Source organism: Elgaria multicarinata, chromosome 3, assembly GCF_023053635.1.
Source record: "Elgaria multicarinata webbii isolate HBS135686 ecotype San Diego chromosome 3, rElgMul1.1.pri, whole genome shotgun sequence".
NCBI classification, from domain to species: Eukaryota; Metazoa; Chordata; class Lepidosauria; order Squamata; family Anguidae; genus Elgaria; species Elgaria multicarinata.
In genome coordinates this window covers 18,487,374-18,505,377 of record NC_086173.1, presented here as the reverse complement: position 1 = coordinate 18,505,377, position 18,004 = coordinate 18,487,374, and the positions used below count along the sequence as shown (strand labels likewise).

Below are 18,004 nucleotides of genomic sequence, written 5' to 3'. Positions count from 1 at the left end.
ACTCGGTCCCTTGATTTCCAATACAAATGTCCCTGTTAGCTCAATCTTACTGGCACACTTGGGCTTTTCTGAATCTCCCTATTAGATGTTTATTGGCTGCCTTGAGGCCCAGTATTGGACAAAAGGCAGAATACAAATAAATACAATATAATAATAATAACACCTGGATGGCAATTGTGAATTTGAGTACTTTGAGTCAAATTTGTTTTTATACCAAAATCTCAAACCACAAAAACTGGTGCAAGTAATAGTAGGTAGGGTGACGATACTGAGAGAGAAAACGGCTATTACTTTATTTGTCCATGAACCCTCATATGCGCTATACCCTGGTATAAAATAGAAATGCCTCTCCCCTACTTTTTTGTTCCCCTTGAATTTCTGTATCCTGCCAGACTGAGGAAGAATCCTCTGAAAAACCAAAACTTATAGCTTACCCTTATATTCATAAGGTAATGTCCGACTTGCTCTGTAGCAGGGGTGTTGAACTTTCAGCCTGAGGGCTGAATTTCATTTTAGAGAAGTTTTTGGGGGCTGCATTCTGCACGTGGGCGGGGACAACGTTTCAGCATATTTTAGCATAATACTTTTACTGCCAGTAACTAAACCTTAGGGGAGACCTTTCCCTCTCCTTAGGACAGCCTTCCTCAACCTGGGGCGCTCCAGATGTGTTGGACTACAACTCCTGGCTGGGGCATTCTGGGAGATGCATTCCAACACATCTGGAACGCCCCAGGTTGAGGAAGGCTGCCTTAAGAGAATGGGGCATGGCGATCTGGGAAGTCCCAGGTGGGCTGGATTTGTCCGTAGGGCCTGAGGTTCTGCAACCCTCCTCTATGGAGTGAACTGAAAGGCTACAGATGCTCTTGTAACACCATCCTAATATTTACTCAGGCTTTGCAGAGTTCATTGGGACTTGCTCCTTAATAAGTGTAGTTAGGCTTCCCCTAGGTGAGGATATCTAATAAGAAAAGTGTGCTGAAGATAAGATTCCAGATCCTCCTCTGGACTAGGTTTCAAACTATGGTTCCAGTGTCAGTTGCCCTCGGACTGCAGAGTTGAAGGGAAGCATTCTGGCCAGGAGCTCAAAGGACACTAAGAGGCATGCGGCACCTCCCTGCCTCTCAGAGAGAACATCCTGGCAAGGGGGAGACCAAATTGGATTCTTTCATCAACCAGTGAAAGAGCAGCTACTGCTTTCCTCTTCCCTCCCCATCCAGTTTTCCTTTCGTATTGTGTTAAACCATTAAACCTGTGGGCAGAGCTTTACTGTGCTCAGAACAGGCTTCCCCAACCTGGTGCCCTCCATCTCTGTTGCAACTTCCAGCATTCCCAGGTTTAAAAATAGTATGCAGCTCTCCGTAATTAAGACTGCCTTCCCCAAACACCTTCGCTCCTGCCAGCTTCCAAAATTGGCAGCACCGTCGAATGACGGGAGTTCCAGTTTCAAAAATGGCCGCTTTGCCTGGAAATGGAGGAAACTCAGGTTGGTTTTTTTAAAATCTTCGCCGCTCCCTTCCGCCTTCCAGCTTCTGGCATGGCCGCCGCGACTTCAGTGCTTCCTGGATCACGTGATAAGGAAACGCTCTATATCTCTTCTTTGTGGTCTTGCGGAACTAGTCTGGGCAGGTGACTGTGGTGTTTACCGTATAGAGAACTGGGCTTGATGTAAATAAGGTGGGGAAGGGGGTGAAGCCTAACAGGGGGCGTTCAGATTTGGGATCAGGAAGAAATCAAAGTGACAGATCTTTTTAATCCGAATTAAACGGATTGAGCTGGTGTGCGTACGGATCTGGGGAGGTAGGAAGTGGTTGGGGCCCCCGGCTGTAGCCCTGTCGGTTTGGGGGTGTCAGGGAAGAGATTTGCAGGGGGTTGGGGAATGCAGAGCTTTATCGTAGAGAGTTGCATACGATGGAAGGGAAGGCTTTGGAGGAACCCAGTTGTACAGGATGTGGTACAATAATAAGACTAGAGAAAAGTAGAGAGGGACCGATCCAGTGGGGAAGTGGCCCATTCCAGGGCTGGCTGGCTGCAGGCAGGCAGGGAGGGAGTGGGAGTAGGAATTAGGTGCAGGATCTGGGTTCAAGGGATGGCGTATCAGAGCCCTACGATAGATTGAATCTGGACAGGGAGTGAAGACCTTCTTGTATATTGGGACCAAGGGCTTGATGGTAACTGGAATCAAGGCAGAGTGACACAGGGTAAAGGTCTGTAGCAAGGGTGGGTAACTTGTAGGCCAGCAACATCTAGAGGATCACAACTTCCATCATTCCTCACTACTGCCTATGTTGGCTAGGGATAATGGGAGTTGTAGGCCAAAACATCTGGAAGGCCACAAATTGGCCTCCCCTGGTCTATAGGGTGGAAGAGGGGTCTATGGGTATAACAAGCTGAACCGAAGAGTTATTGGGGCTGGCAGGATTTCCTTTGGGGTTGCTCCTTTGCATTGATTTATGCTTCTGATATCTTTCCCTTCCCAATGTGTTGGACAGCTGAGAACAGAAACAGACCCCTCCGGTGTGCCTGCCCCAGTTGAGGGGTGTCCTACGGGGCTCATCATGGCACAGCAACGTGGGGTCAACAGCCTGCGCTTCAACCAAGATCAGAGTAAGTCATTTCCTTTTAACAGATCTCCAGCTCAGATGCTCCAATATGCTTTTATAAGGGCGTTTTCCAACTTAATTTCTGTGGCTTAGCATGTTGTCCGAACAGGGTCTTTGTCTGTTCTAGGGCTGAGCGCTACCATTGGTAGCAAGATGAAGGGCTTCATCCTGGCTCAGTCTGAGCCCTGAAGTGCTATATTCAAATACAGGTTATGTTACAAGTTGGATCCGCTCCCTCTCTCCCATGATAGGTTGCTTCTGCTGTGCTATGGAGACTGGTGTTCGGATCTATAATGTGGAACCGCTTATGGAGAAAGGGCACCTTGGTAAGAAATGGAGGAGCCTGAAAATGGGGTTGGGGGACATCCGTTTCTCCACCACCCTGCTGCGTGCCTTAAAAGTTGCTTTCCTTTCTTTCTCCTTTTATCAGATCACGAACAGGTGGGCAGCGTGGGCTTGGTTGAAATGCTACACCGATCAAATCTCCTAGCTATCGTGGGTGGAGGGGGCAACCCCAAATTCTCTGAGATCTCAGGTGTGTATCTCTCTCAAGGGAAAAGAAGGAGGCAGGGGGTCTGAGTGGGTCAGAGCAAAGGGGATCTTGCATCGTGATCCTTGGATCTTCTTGCTTCAGCTGTATCACTGAGACATAGAAAAGCAGGTGCAACTTTTCGGTTGTCTCCAAACAGGGAAAGGCCCTCTCCCCATTGTTTCTCTCTGACTTTCTTTTGTCCTGATGCTTCCCTTGTAGTCTTGATCTGGGACGATGCCCGCGAAGGGAAGGAAGGCAAAGACAAGCTGGTGTTGGAGTTCACTTTCACCAAGCCGGCACTGGCTGTCCGCATGAGGCATGACAAGTATGTAAGGGATCTATCCTGTTTCACCTGATTCCAAAGGCTGAGTGGGATGGGGGATGATGGGACCTCTTTTTCACAGCAGGGGAAGAATTTGGATGTGGATAGCATGCTCTCCTAATTTCTAGCAGGAGAAATATGTGGTGTCCCCAAATCCAGAAAATGCAGGTGTTGTGCTTAAAACCCAGCTGTACCTATTGTTGGCAGCTTGTATACAATGAACGCTGCAGAACAGCGTTTCCCGTCCTCATGTCCACCAGATGTTTTTGACTGCAGCTCTCAGCATTCCTGACTATTGACCATGGTGTCTGGGGCTGATGGGAGTTGGTGCCCTCAAAACCAGGGTGGCAGAGGTTCCTTATAGGTTTCTTTTGTTTGTTGAAGCAAGTGGCCAGAATAGCGACAAGATAATAATAATAATAATAATAATAATTAATAACAAAAACAATAATAATGGAGCATCAGTAAAAAAGTAGCAGCAGGCAACTATTTTTTAAATCACACAATGAAACATCAGATCACAGTAGAAATGCATAACTTCTTTCCTAATTTTGATAACAGCTGAAGCAAAGATAGTGTCTTTGCTTCAAACTCTACTCCTCAAACCCTACTGTGCAGTAGCAGTTTAATTTTGAGTTTTTTGGGGTAAGGGTTAGGCAATAGAAATTCTGCCCTGATGTTTGTGTTCGATTCTAAACCCGTGTGATACATTTTCAGCTTTGTTTAAAGGAGCAATGGGGTAGGGAATAAGGGATAGTGGAGGATGCACAGTTTGGGGAACGCCACCGGTCAGGCTAGTGTGGAAGGAGAATATTATTATTATTATTATTATTATTATTATTATTATTATTATTATTTGCAATATTTATATACTACTCCCCATTCAAAATTTCAGAGCGGTGTACAAGATAAAATAAAATAAAAACAGAACAAAACACTTTAAAATAGATTTTTTTAAAAAGCAAAATGTACAGTGAACCATTGTTGGTCATTAAGGAAAGGCTTCCTGGAACAATGGCATTTTCAGGAGGTGCCGAAAGGAATACACAGTTGGCACTTGCCTGACCTCCAGAGGCAGGGAATTCCATGGGAGGGGGGCTACCACGCTGAAGGCTTTTCCCCTGGTGGACTCCAGTCGGAGGATGGGTCTATGTGGAACCACCAGGAGCAGGCCCTCGGATGACCTCAGCGACCGGGCAGGTTGGTAGGGGAGAAGGCGTGCCAAGTCACCACAGATGTTCTATCCACGTAAGGCTATCTGCACCTTGTTCTATCCTGTTTTCACAACCATAGGATATAGGAACTTGGCATGTGTATGTTTTGGTGCCTTTTGTTCTCCTGCCCATACTAGGCATCAGATCATGTTTTATTCTGCATGAGTAGAGGCATAGCCAAAAATATTAGATTTTATGTCTGCCAGGTTGAACTCCATATGCATCATACTCTGTGATCAAGGGTTTTAACATGGCTGCAGAGGGAGGCTCAAAGGGCGGCAACAAGAGAGAGGGCCTTCTCAGTGGTGGCCCCCCATTTGGATAGAATGATCGCCTTGATGAGGCCCACCTGGCACCAACACTATCATCTTTTCACCAGCAGGTTAAAACTGCCCTCTTCTCTCAGGCATTTGAAAGCATATAATTTATTTATTTATTACATTTCTATACCACCCAGTAGCTGGAACTCTCTGGGCGGTTCACAAAAATTAAAACCATTCAAAGTGTAAAACAACAGTATACAACCATAATATAAAATACAATATAAAAGCTCAACCAGATAAAAACAGCAGCAATGCAAAATTACAAATTTAAAACACCAAGTTAAAATTTATTTACAGACTGTTAAAATGCTGGGACAATGAAAAGGTCTTCACCTGGCATCTAAAAGCATATAATGTAGGAGCCAAGCGTCTTTTTGACCAGGTCCTGGATTGCCTCTGGCTGATGATCTTACATTATTTTAGATATATGCTGTTGTGTGTTTTGTTTTCCCTTATGTGAATGGTTTGATACTTTATGTAATGTATTTTAGCGGTTTTTAATGTTTGTGAACCGCCCAGAGAGCTATGGAGCAGTATAGGAATAATAATAAATGAAATGAAATGAAATTCGTAAATGTTTAGAAATGTGTGCTATAGCCAATGCAGCAACAGACTTCAAGTCTACCTACACCTTTTGCAGATAGGGCTGTGCCTGCATCCATGTGTGTGGATGGAGAAAGGGAGAGTTCAAAATATGTTGGTCAAGGCTGTTCCGTGCTTTGCCTTTCTCCTCTCCTTCCAGGATAATCATTGTACTGCGAAACCGGATTTACGTCTATTCGTTCCCAGACAACCCCACTAAGCTCTTTGAGTTTGATACACGGGACAATCCCAAAGGTATGAACTTATCTTCCTTCTGCACGCACTTTGTTCCCATTGCAGTCCCGTTGATGTACTTGCAAAAATGAAGTTCACCTCTGACTAACGCCTCTCTGATTTCTGTTTGGTTTCTTCTATGCCTCCCTGCCCTCGCAGGACTCTGTGATCTCTGTCCCAGTTTGGAGAAGCAGCTCCTGGTTTTCCCTGGGCACAAATGTGGGAGCTTGCAGCTCGTGGTGAGTGTATTAGGAGGAAGGGGTGGAGAGGCTGGACGAGATCCAGGAGAACCGCTAGTAACCCCTTACTTGCTCAGGGCTGGCTTGTTACTACCAGGACTTCAGAGATGATTACATACAGTGGTGGACAAAATTGTGGACATTTTTTGAATTTTTTATGTTTTGCCACTTTGCAACTTTGCATGCTTATAGAAAATGTTCTGTCTCATGAAATTCAAATGTTTATATATCAATTGAAAGAGAATTTAATGCTGAATTCAATACAAAAAACCAGAATGCAAATATCTCTAGTGCAAAAAAGGTTATGTTTACTTTAGTCTAAAAACAAACACAGGTGTGACTGAGTGAAGAAGCGGATTGGAATTGCAAACACTACTGGCCAATCACAGTCCTTGTTCTGGGGACCAATCACATGGCAGTAGCTGCGATACATCATGTTTCAAGTTGGGGAAAGTCAGTTTTTGCTGTCTGTTCTGTAACTGAAGCGCAATTGGAGATTGGGTGAATATTTGAAGGATTTCTCAAATTAAAAGTGTGCGTACGTACGTCATAAACAGAGCAATGGCACCAAAGAAAAGAGTTGATTGGACACCCAGGAAAAGAAGCAGGATTGTTGTATTACGTGAATCAAGTCTTTCAATTAATATATAAACATTTGAATTTTGTGAAACAGAATATTTTCTATAAGCATGCAAAGTTGCGAAACATGAACATTTCAAAAAGTGTCCACAATTTTGGCCACTGCTGTATTTCACCCACAGCAAGGCTACAGTGTGTGCCTTGAATAGTGGCTAACATGCAGACGCCATTTTGAATACGGGGCATGCATCATGTCATGCAAACCCAGCAAACGTATTATCTGACGGTTAAACCGCCCTCGCATAATCCATGGTCTGTTGAATAACCCGTGGCGAGCCGTGGCATGTCACCTGCACCAGAGCAATGAGTGCTGGTACTTAGCGCCTTTGTAACTATGCAAGAACAAAGAGCAACCCTGGCCCATCTCAGTACTGATGGGAACATGTGTTGTCACCATTCAGTACTGAGATGACGATGAACAGCATTATCTTTATTACTCATGTAGATTGTAAGCTCCTTGAGACAGAGACCTGACCTGTATATTGTAAGCTCCCAGGCAGACTTGATTACTATATGGGATTTTTGTGTGTGTTAATTTACAGAGTCCAGCATTGAGGCACTTTATTATTAATAAATGGTAAGCTCTTTAAGGCTGAGAACTGTATTTTTCCTTCTTTTTTTGTTATTTGTTGTTATTCCTATTGATGGTAGGAATAACAGCTTCGGCTGGTACACCAGCTGCACCCCTTCCTAGAGTTGGAAGACCTAAAGGTCTTTTTCTTTTTCTTTTCCCCACCTGTAGGATCTTTCCAGCACCAAACCCGGTACCTCCTCCGCCCCGTTCACCATCAATGCCCATCAGAGCGAGATTGCCTGCATCTCTCTGAACCAACAGGGCACTGTCGTAGCCTCTGCCTCTAAGAAAGGGACCCTCATTCGCCTTTTTGACACGCAGACCAAGGAGAAACTGGTGGAACTCCGGAGAGGAACCGACCCAGCGACCTTGTATTGGTGAGAATTTCCCCCAGTCCTAACCTCACGCAGGTCCTCCCCACCCATAGCCTGCACTCTAGTGAGTGATGCTACAGCCACTGCACTTCTCCCTCGTTCCGCTGTAGTCTTCTTCCTCAGCTTCTTCCATCTCTGGTGTTGTGAAGCAAATGTCGTGTCCTGCTGGCTGCTGCAGATGGAGATGAGACTCAGTAAGAGAGGCGGAGGAATGGGATGCAGCACCTGCAGCCTCTCAGTCCTTTGGAGTACTTCCCGGGATAAGCACTGTCTCTGGGTGACATGCAGGCAATCCTATTATTGAGTAGCGTCTCCGGGTGAGGCTCCGGCAATCCTTCTATTGAGCATTTACTGGCTTTTTGGAGAGGCAACCACCTGTGCTGGAGACATTGCAGTGAAGCATAAAACACTGGCAAAACATCGCCATGGGCATTGCAGCGGGGGGTAGTTTGTGGCATAAAGGCAATATTATTTGTCTTGATTAGTTGCACCTCAGTCGGGGATTTTGAATGGGATAGGTGGGATCCCATCCCTTCAAGCACTGCTTTTCCAAGCTGCTTCCTTGTAAGCCACTTCTGCTGCTGCTTCTTTTTCTTCGAGGAACCCAAACTGCATCCCAGTTAAGCCGTAACTCTTCCCTGCTCCTTCCTCGAGGTCGTCTGTACTGGAAGTGCAAGCCCTGCTGTGCTTTGTGACAGCTTGCTCTTAGCCGCCACACTAGCTGCAAGAACCTCCGTATGTACAGGAAGTACATCTCTTAATGCCAAATGGTAGAGGGACACACACCAAGGAATGGCAGGGTTGTTAAACATGAACAACCCAGGAGGAGAACCCATGGTTCGTTGTTGTATTGTGAACACTGGGTTGTTCATAGTTAACAACCCATAGTAAAACCGTTTGCACGTAATGACAATCCACAATTCAAAGGGAACCATACTCTGAGTTGTCATTATGTGCTAACCATGCCTGTGTGTTCTTATCTAAGTAACAAACACTTATGTTAAAAGTCTGTGGCCTCTTTTACACATAACATCAACCCAGAGTCATTGTTACGTGCGAACCCTGGACTGTGATTTAACTGTGGATTAACCGTGAACAACCTTGAGATTACAACCCAAAAACAAATCATAGGTTCTCTTACTGGGTTGTTTATGGTTAACAACCCATAGTTAAACTATAGTGGAGGGTTTACACATAATGGCAACCCAAAATTTAACAGCAGCCCATGATTCAATCACAACTGTATTCAGCCCATGCTGAGGCTTGTCGTTTCATGCGAACCGAGTGTATTAGTCTTGTGCTCTTATGTTAGTCACTATTCAAGGCCAATTTAGCTGACATGTCCCAGTGCTGCAAAGTATGTGCTCTGTGTTGGAGTGTTGTGGTCTTGTGGACCGCCTGAATGCCTACTCAAGACCACTGTTTGATCCCCTGACTTTTTGGACCCACACCTTAAACGATTCAACATCAAAAGAAGAGCAGAAGCTTTAAAAGGTTATTATTAAAGAAAAAAACAAATTCCCCTGAGCACATTATGGGATCAGAGATTTCTCCAGCATCCGCATCAGTTTCAGTCTCCAGCCCTACAGTGGGGTCTTTTGCTGCCCTTCCACCTCCTGCCCTTCTTATGGAGGATTTCCTGTTCAGTGGAAGGGAAGAGCTTATTAACCAGGAAAACCTGATGTGTCAGATCGGTCTTATTTTCTCCCTCACAGCATTAACTTCAGCCACGACTCTTCATTTCTCTGTGCCTCCAGCGACAAAGGAACTGTCCACATCTTCGCCCTGAAAGACACCCGCTTAAATCGCCGTTCAGCGTAGGTAACGGGGCCCATCCTCCCGAGGGCGGGGGGAGGGTGGGGGGAGCGTTACTGCCTGCTCCGTTCTGACCCTCTTCCTACTTCCTGCCTCACAGACTGGCACGTGTGGGAAAGGTCGGGCCCATGATAGGCCAGTACGTGGATTCGCAGTGGAGCCTGGCCAGCTTCACTGTGCCGGCTGAGTCCGCCTGCATCTGTGCTTTTGGCAGGAACACCTCCAAGAACGTCAATTCGGTCATTGGTGAGTGGTGCTGATGGGGGGCTGCAAGTGACTATTTTCCCTGTCTTGGCCACTTGAAAGGTCACTGCGATATGGGTACAGCCATGCCCCAGGGCCAGCCCTGCTGTTAGGTATGGTGAAGCAAGCCCGCCTTAGGTGGTAGATTAATAACAGTAATAATACAATACAATCACACATTATTTATTTATTTATTTATTTATTTATTTATTAAATTTATATACCGCCCCATAGCCAAAGCTCTCTGGGCGGTTTACAAAAGTTAAAACCAGTGAACATTAAAAAGTATGCAAAATTTAAAACCATCAAAAATATAAAAACAATAGTATAAAACAACAGTATCGATTTAAACGACAACAGTTCTGGGGTCCATTAAAAAACAAACAAACTTAGCATATGTTGTTAAATGCCTAGGAGAAGAGAAATGTCTTGACCTGGTGCCAAAAAGATAACAATTTAGGCTCCAGGCGAGCTTCATTGGGGAGATCCTTCCATAATTAGGGGGGCACCACTGAAAAGGCCCTCTCCCTTGTTACCGTCCTCCAAGCTTCCCTTGGAGTAGGCACTCGGAGGAGGACCTTAGATGTTGAGCACAGTGTACAGGTAGGTTCGTGTTGGGAGAGGCGTTCCATCAGGTATTGTCGTCCCAAGCTGTGTAATAAAGATAGCCTGCCTTAAGTGGTTAATAATAATAATAATAATAATAATTAACGTACAGTAATAATACAATAAAATCATACCATATTTTTAATAATATGTAGTAACCAATTGCTAAATGTTTTTAGATTATTGTTTGCATCTTTTTACCACCATGGGCATTACCATTTTGGATTTTCTGCTTCAGAATCTCTGCTGAATTCTTGAGCTTCAGCTGTTGGGTGCTATAGAAATAGAATAAATAAATAAATAAATAAATAAATAAATAAATAAAGTTCCCGGTCTCTCCCAGGTGTCTCAGTTCTATTTCTACTCTTACAGCAATTTGCGTGGATGGCACTTTCCACAAATACGTCTTCACCCCAGATGGCAACTGCAACCGTGAGGCCTTTGATGTCTATCTGGATATATGCGATGACGATGACTTTTGAGCTCAGTGAAGCCCGCCGTGAGGCAAGCAGATGCCTGCTGGACTCAAGGACAGTTGGGGAGTGTTGCTTAGCCATGGGCATGCTGAGGACCCAAGTTGGGGAAAAGGACAAGGCATGCTGGGAAACCTGCCAGGCTCTTGTGGCATGGTGGGATAGATACCCGGTGAGCACCTTGATTCTTCATTTCTCTGATGCTGCCACTCCAGGTGTGCTGTTTTATTTGCTGCCTTTACCCGGCTCATGTGGGACTAGTTGAGAAGGCCCAGAAGGTTGAGTTTTTGGAGAGAGCACTTCTCCGACCTGTGTTCAACCAGGATTTTGGAAGCTCTGGATGTCCCCAGCTCTTGACAGACATTTTTTGCAGGGAGAAGGGGTAGAGCTATCATTAAAGTTAAGTGCAAATGCTTCTGAATTGTTTTATTGACCATCTGTGATTCAAAGGAATTGAAAACGGAATATGTGAGTCCGGACATCGCTTAGTTGGAGTGGTAAGAAAAGAATGCTATTACTCGCCTAATTGGATGGGGTTATTCATAAAGTATGTTTTGCATTAATGGGAGGGAGTGAATAACCAGTTTGTGCTGAGGGAGGGAGGAAGAATTGGGTGAAAAGGAATGTTGCCATTTAGCATATCATTAATCAGCACTATTAGATACACATCCTAATAGTGTACCTATTATGGATGGCAAAGAGATCCAAAGGGATCTTTCTCCACACTGGGGAAATTGGCAAATTAATGTATAAGGGCACAAACAATGGTAACTTTCTCGAGGGGTATTATTTTATTCACTATACCAGTGAATTAGCAGAGTAACAGCAGTTCTTAACTATGAAATTCAGCAAAGACCAAATTAACTTCAAGACAGAGTCTGTTTTGTTTGGTACAAAAATAAAGTATTTTACTGATAGAAATAACACAGTTTATGGCAATACAAATTTACACTAACATACTCACACACTTGGTCATATATACACGTCACAGCAGGGCTCACAGCAGCAGAGAGAGAATATTTTAATCTGGTTACAATGCTCCAAAATCTCTCTCTCTATACATTTCCCTGAACAAATGATGAAACCACTAATTGGCAATCATGAGACAATTACACCTTTGCATTATTATTATTATTATTTATTTATATAGCACCATCAATGTACATGGTGCTGTACAGAGTAAAACAGTAAATAGCAAGACCCTGCCGCATAGGCTTACAATCTAATAATTGCATCATCCCAATTATTCAATAAAGTCCACCTGCAAACTTGACCTTTAAGCTGATTGACTGATGCTGAGTCTTCAGTTCTTCCAAGCTTTGCAGACTTGTCCAGAAATATGGAAAAGTACAAAAACAGCCCATTCCAGGACTTCAACACCCCTTCTTTTTGACTTTTGCATTATTTCATCACGTTACAACATTTGTACAGTTAATCACATTTTTAGCCCTGCCTGAAACCTAACGTTTCACAAATCTCCCAGTGTTTGATGGCTCCTAACGGTTTTGTAAAGACGTCAGCCAAATTATTCTGGGACTCACAGTAGACTATGTGTTTTAAACTTTAACAGTCACTAGCTTCACCACTGGGACCTTAAAGTCCTTTATTGCTGGTTCAGTCAAGTAACTTTACCACTCACCAGCACAATACTTAGCCTTTTTGTAATTCGCCACAAAACTCTTGCTTCTTGGAACTCCATGATTTTGGCTTACTTCCAAACATCAACGTTCCAAGGTTGCTTTTCTATCTTCAGTACAGCCAATACAACTTGAATCAAAATAGCACAAAAATTCTCATCTGACCTCTGCAGAAAAATTTCTCCAGTGCTCCAAGGTTCGAGATACCTTAAGATTCCCTTAGACATTCCAGGCTGAATTTGTTTTACTACATAGAATAAGCACAAAGAGTAAAGCATATGATTTCACAGTAGAGAAAATGACGTTAAAGTCCCTCCCTATCCTGACTAAATCACTTGGCAACTAGTTTCTAAGAAACTCTGTTTACAAGCGGCTTGCTGTTAAAAAAACCTTAGTAGCAAGTTAAAGACTTCTGTCCCGGAAGCAAATCTTCAAAAACCTCGTTCTCTGTCTTCTGGCTCGGACTGAGTTGCTTCAGGCGTTTGCCTGCTAGAAGAATCTAAATCTAATAAAACTTCCTGATTATCATGAACCGATTTCCAATTTTGCTCAGCAAATGAAGCAGATTTTGAGACTACAATTCTTCCTCCTTTGTGCAAAAACCTCCAACTTCCATTCTCATAACCAACAAACATCATTTTGATTCCCCTGGGTCCTAACTGTCTCCTTTGAGCTAAAGGAATATTCACAATTGCATAGGATCCCCAGATTCTGATGTGTTTTAAACTAGGATTTTTGCCAAAAATTAAGTAAAAAGGAATATTGTTAATGGCTGAAGACCACGTTCTGTTGCACAGATAGTTTGCAGCCATAAACGCTTCACCCCAAAGCTTGGGTTCTGCTTTGGCATCCTTCATCATGCACTCCATCTTTGTTTTCAGCACGCCAATCCGCCGCTCCACATTCCCAGCTTGCCAAGACGCCATGGGATCTGTAAACTTATGAGAAATTCCATGCTTTCTGCAAAAATCAGCAAACTCTAGACTTCTAAACTCGCCTCCCCGATCCGAACAGAAGTTCTGAATTTGCCTTTGCAAAGATCTCTCCACCTTTTTAACCCATTCCTTTACTTTGGCTAGACACTGAGACTTTTGCTTTAACAAATATACCCATGAATAATGTGTTTTGTCATCTAAAATGACCAGGGCATATTTAGCTTTCCCATAACTCTCTGGGAAAGGACCAGTCAGATCTAAATGTATTAGACCAAGAATGTCCTTATGTCTCCAGTCCCTTACACGTGGAATATTGGCTACACGTGATTTTGCCAACTTACAAACGGAACAGTCAAAATAATTCTGGCAATTTTTCACTCTCACATCTCCAGCAATATTGAGAGTTTTGCCCAGAGATCTAAAACAAGGATGTCCAAGTCTCCTATGAAATAAATGTAGGCAATTGTCATGGGGAGAAATGTTTTTGTAAGTCATAGAACTTGAAGAAATATCTTCCTCTCCATCTTGGCTCCTGTCCAGGAAAAACAAACCGTTTTTTTAAACTGGCAGTCCCCTTCAGTTCTCCATGCCTGGAAATAAAACATTTCCCCTCCTCAAAGGAGACAGAGAACTTTTTCTCCATTAGGTTTGACACACCTAAAAGAGAATGACTTAAGTTGGGAACAAAAATAGCATTTTCAAAGCTTTCGTTAAGGACAGGAATATGGCAAATTCCTTCTCCCTTCACTTCCTGCTTTGAGCCGTCAGCAAGAAAAATAAATTTGTTAGAAGTGACTCTGAAGTCTAAGAAGCTTTCCTTTCTGATAGAAATGATTGAATTGCACGCAGAGTCTATCAACCAGAAATTTGAGCTTCCATTTCCTTTCTTCTCCGAAATCTTGCTCACTCCGGCTGTAACGAGCTGTGCTATCTTCTTTGAACAAGAAGCATTTTTCCAGCGATGCTCAGAAACTTTTTCAGATTGTAATTTCACTTTACAATCATTCTTCATGTGCCCAATTTTCCCACAACGCCAGCAAACAATTGTTTTTTGCGGCTTGTGCTTTTTAGAAACTGAATAAGCAGATTCAGTCTCCTCCTTTTTCACAGTCCCGGTCTTAACCCCTTCAGAACCAGACCATTTTTGAAATGAGTCTGCCTTGCCGTTTGAGCTCTTTTGGTGTGTCTTTTCTGATTTTCTTCCAATAATTTTCCACACACATAATTCAGGGTCAAAACACGGACCGTCACTCCCTCTAGGGTAGTCACCAACACGTCCCAAGACGGCGGCAAACTGGACAAAATAATATAAGCCCTCATTTCTTCACAAATAGGTAAGCCAGCAACGCTCCAGGGCAATTAGTCAACGCACGGTTCTCTGTCTTATCAGGTCCTACTGTTTCTCTGTTAAGAACTAGAGTTATGTCCAGACTGGGAACTGGGCCGATAACCTCTTGAGGGGTATTATTTTAAACCCTTTATTCACTATACCAGTGAATTAGCAGAGTAACAGCGGTTCTTAACTATGAAATTCAGCAAAGACCAAATTAACTTCAAGACAGAGTCTGTTTTGTTTGGTACAAAAATAAAGTATTTTACTGATAGAAATAACACAGTTTATGGCAATACAAATTTACACTAACATACTCACACACTTGGTCATATATACACGTCACAGCAGGGCTCACAGCAGCAGAGAGAGAATATTTTAATCTGGTTACAATGCTCCAAGATCTCTCTCTCTATACATTTCCCTGAACAAATGATGAAACCACTAATTGGCAATCATGAGACAATTACACCTTTGCATCATCCCAATTATTCAATAAAGTCCACCTGCAAACTTGACCTTTAAGCTGATTGACTGATGCTGAGTCTTCAGTTCTTCCAAGCTTTGCAGACTTGTCCAGAAATATGGAAAAGTACAAAAACAGCCCATTCCAGGACTTCAACAAACTTATTATACATGTGGAAGTTGAAGGCCAGTCAGCTGGCAATGTCGGACCAGAAAATGGATCTTCAGATGCTGATGGACAGCGTGATAAAAGCATCACCCCATTATACAAATCTATGGTGCAACCACACTTGGAGTACTGTGTACAGTTCTGGCCACCACACCTCCAAAATGATATTATAGACCTGGAAAGGGTGCAAAAAAAGGCAACCGAAATGATTAAGGGGCTGGAGCATCTCCCCTATGAGGAAAGGTTACAACATCTGGGGCTGTTTAGCTTAGAGGAAATGGTGAATAAGGGGGGCATGATAGAGGTGTGTAAAATTATGCACGGTGTGGAAAAGATAAATGCATCTTTTTGCATCTCTCATAATACTAGAACCCATAGTCCTCCAATGAAGCTGAGTGGTAGGAAATTCAGGTCAGGTAAAAGGAAGTACTTCCTCGCACAGCTCTTAGACTACAGAATGTACTTCCACATGATGTCATCATGTCTGCTGATTTGGACAAATTCGTGGAGGACTACGCTTTCACTGGCTACTACTCATGATGGTTATACATGACCTCCAGGATTGGAGGAAGCAGTATGTCTCTGTATGCTAGTTGCTGGTGAACTTCAGTGCGAGGATACTCTTGCGTTCCTGTTCCACTTGTGGGCTTCCAACAGCCAAAATCTCTAGGCTTGTCAGGAGGATGGGAGATGGAGACCCTGGAAAAGGCCTGTTGGGGCTGGCGTGCATAGCACCACATTCAACATTAAAAAGCTGCCTGGGCCTTTCTGGAGGCGAAAGCAGAGTGTATTATGTTGGTCTAGCTTGGCCCTGGCGGTTGCTGGGGCAGCACAAATTGCACAGGGTGCTGTTAAGCCCAGTCTAACAGCAACAGCACTGACGCCCCTGCTTAATAGCTAAACAGAACAGAGGGAGCCTGAGATGCCTTTGCAGTACTGGATTAGTTGGGAAGGAGTGTGTGTGTGTGTGTGTGTGTGTGTGTGTATAAGAGTGTGTTGGTGTGTATGTGTGTGAGAAACAAAAAATAAATAAATTAGGAGGTGGGATTCAGAAAGGTTGTATGTGTGATTATAATCACTTCCTGCTGGCAAAATCTGTTCCGAATGGATTTTGTGTTCTCTGCTAGAGATTCATGGATTGTCCTGCAGCTGGGTTTGCTTGTGGAATTGGGCACTTTTAATTCTTGTTTTGTGCTTCTGAGACCGGTGGAGTGTTTGTGTTAGAACTGATGTTCGTTGACCTCATGTGCATGCATTCCTGACAGCAGGCTTATGAGCACATTGCTTTAGCTGTATACTCTGGATTATTGCTGGGTTCCAAGGGACCATTGTGTGATGAAATCAGGCAATTTCTACATGTTATGAAGCTTCAAGATTGTGCAATATGTGCATGTTGATGAGCTCCTATATCCTGAAGTTAGTGGCATTTTTCTTTTGACAGTCTACTTTAAAGATTTCAAAACAATGAAAGAAGATAGAACATTTTGACAGAAATTTTGAAGCAGTGGGAAAGCCATGTTTCTATTCCGTGCACACCTGAAATTTGGGAGGGAATTAAAATGCAATACTTCTCAAATCTAACTTTCTTCTCAAATCTAAACTAGTACTTTCAGAAAATAGAATGTATCATTTGTAATCTTTGGTATCTATTTGTGAAAATTAGAAGTACAAAAGTCTTTTTATTTAAACAATCACACATGCGCGCATACACACAGAATTTTGTGATGGAGTTGCTTGAGAAAATGGGGCATGGACAAGGAATAAAATGGAAGTGGAAAATCAGAAGCATGAATTTATTATCAATATATATCATCAATTATATCACTAATATATTGGAAATATCAAAATTGTGATAAATCAGCCTTCTTCAGCCTGGCATCCTCCAGATGTGTTGGACTACATCTGGAGGGTGCTGGGTTAGAGAAGGCTGTAGTAAATAAAGATAATCAAGGCTTAGAAAGCATATTTAGACCGGGTTCACACATCATGACAAGCCAGAGTACAAGTTGAGTATGGGTTGAGTGTGAGCTGTTGTTGAACCATGAGTTGTTTTTGTGTAGCGTAAACCCAGATGTGCTAACAAACCATAAACAACTTACAAAGAGAACCCAGGGGTTATTGTTGGGTTCTGAACTGTGGGTTGTTCATGACTAACAAGCCACAGTTTGTTAGTGCACTGGGTTTACACAAACAACCCATGATTCAATGACAACCCACACTCAACTGGCTTATTGTGTTGTGTGAACCAGGTCGTAGAGTCAATATCAAGCAGAAACTATTTTGAGAAAGATTGCAGGTGTGAGAGGGGAATGTCCCCCCCTCACACACTGTTTCTCTCCCCTCACTCTCATGAATTTTCCTGTCTTGAGTTTTCTGGTTCTGCCCTCTTTTCATGGGTTCTGCCTTACATGATGATCAGATGCATCTGATGATATCAGAGGGTGTAGTCCACGAAACCTCACTAAAATAAATTTGCTTACAATGCAGTCTTATATATGTCTGGTCAGAGGTAAGTCCCATTGAGTTCAGGATTTGAACACTAGTCTTTAAGAAGGCTCTTAGTTTTTGCCTTCCAGTGCCTGGTAAGCATATTATGTTATCCCCAGCTTCAGCCTTGTGCCTCCTCGGCTTTGGGATTCTGGACATCTAGCAACTTTCCCCGTCCTAGGATCATATATTTAAATATGATTTGTCACTC

At 43.3% G+C, this 18,004-nt stretch overlaps 1 protein-coding gene across 3 annotated transcripts; it reads left to right on the top strand.

Annotated features, from left to right (window-relative positions):
• Window positions 1-1,604: 1,604 nt before the first annotated feature.
• Window positions 1,605-11,185, top strand: WDR45 (WD repeat domain 45). 3 transcript variants are annotated; one of them, XM_063119487.1, is made up of 11 exons: window positions 1,605-1,674; window positions 2,490-2,604; window positions 2,852-2,926; window positions 3,031-3,135; window positions 3,352-3,457; window positions 5,734-5,828; window positions 5,967-6,046; window positions 7,428-7,636; window positions 9,349-9,450; window positions 9,549-9,694; window positions 10,670-11,185. In XM_063119487.1, the coding sequence occupies exons 2-11, from the start codon at window positions 2,556-2,558 to the stop codon at window positions 10,777-10,779; spliced, it is 1,077 nt and encodes a 358-aa protein (XP_062975557.1). In that variant the 5' UTR covers window positions 1,605-1,674; window positions 2,490-2,555; the 3' UTR covers window positions 10,780-11,185. The 3 variants fall into 3 exon arrangements, with proteins under 3 accessions (XP_062975557.1, XP_062975558.1, XP_062975555.1); XM_063119488.1 differs by having other exon boundaries at window positions 1,647-1,665; XM_063119485.1 differs by lacking the exon at window positions 1,605-1,674 and adding an exon at window positions 1,697-1,797.
• Window positions 11,186-18,004: the final 6,819 nt, after the last annotated feature.

What these genes read in the sequence shown, in the direction of transcription:
- WDR45 (XM_063119487.1), top strand. Translation starts at nt 2,556, where the DNA reads ATGGCACAGCAACGTGGGGTCAACAGCCTGCGCTTCAACCAAGATCAG. An exon ending in GTCCGCATGAGGCATGACAA is followed by an intron (nt 3,458 to 5,733) that starts GTATGTAAGGGA and finishes CTCTCCTTCCAG; the next exon opens with GATAATCATTGTACTGCGAA. An exon ending in TACACGGGACAATCCCAAAG is followed by an intron (nt 5,829 to 5,966) that starts GTATGAACTTAT and finishes CTGCCCTCGCAG; the next exon opens with GACTCTGTGATCTCTGTCCC.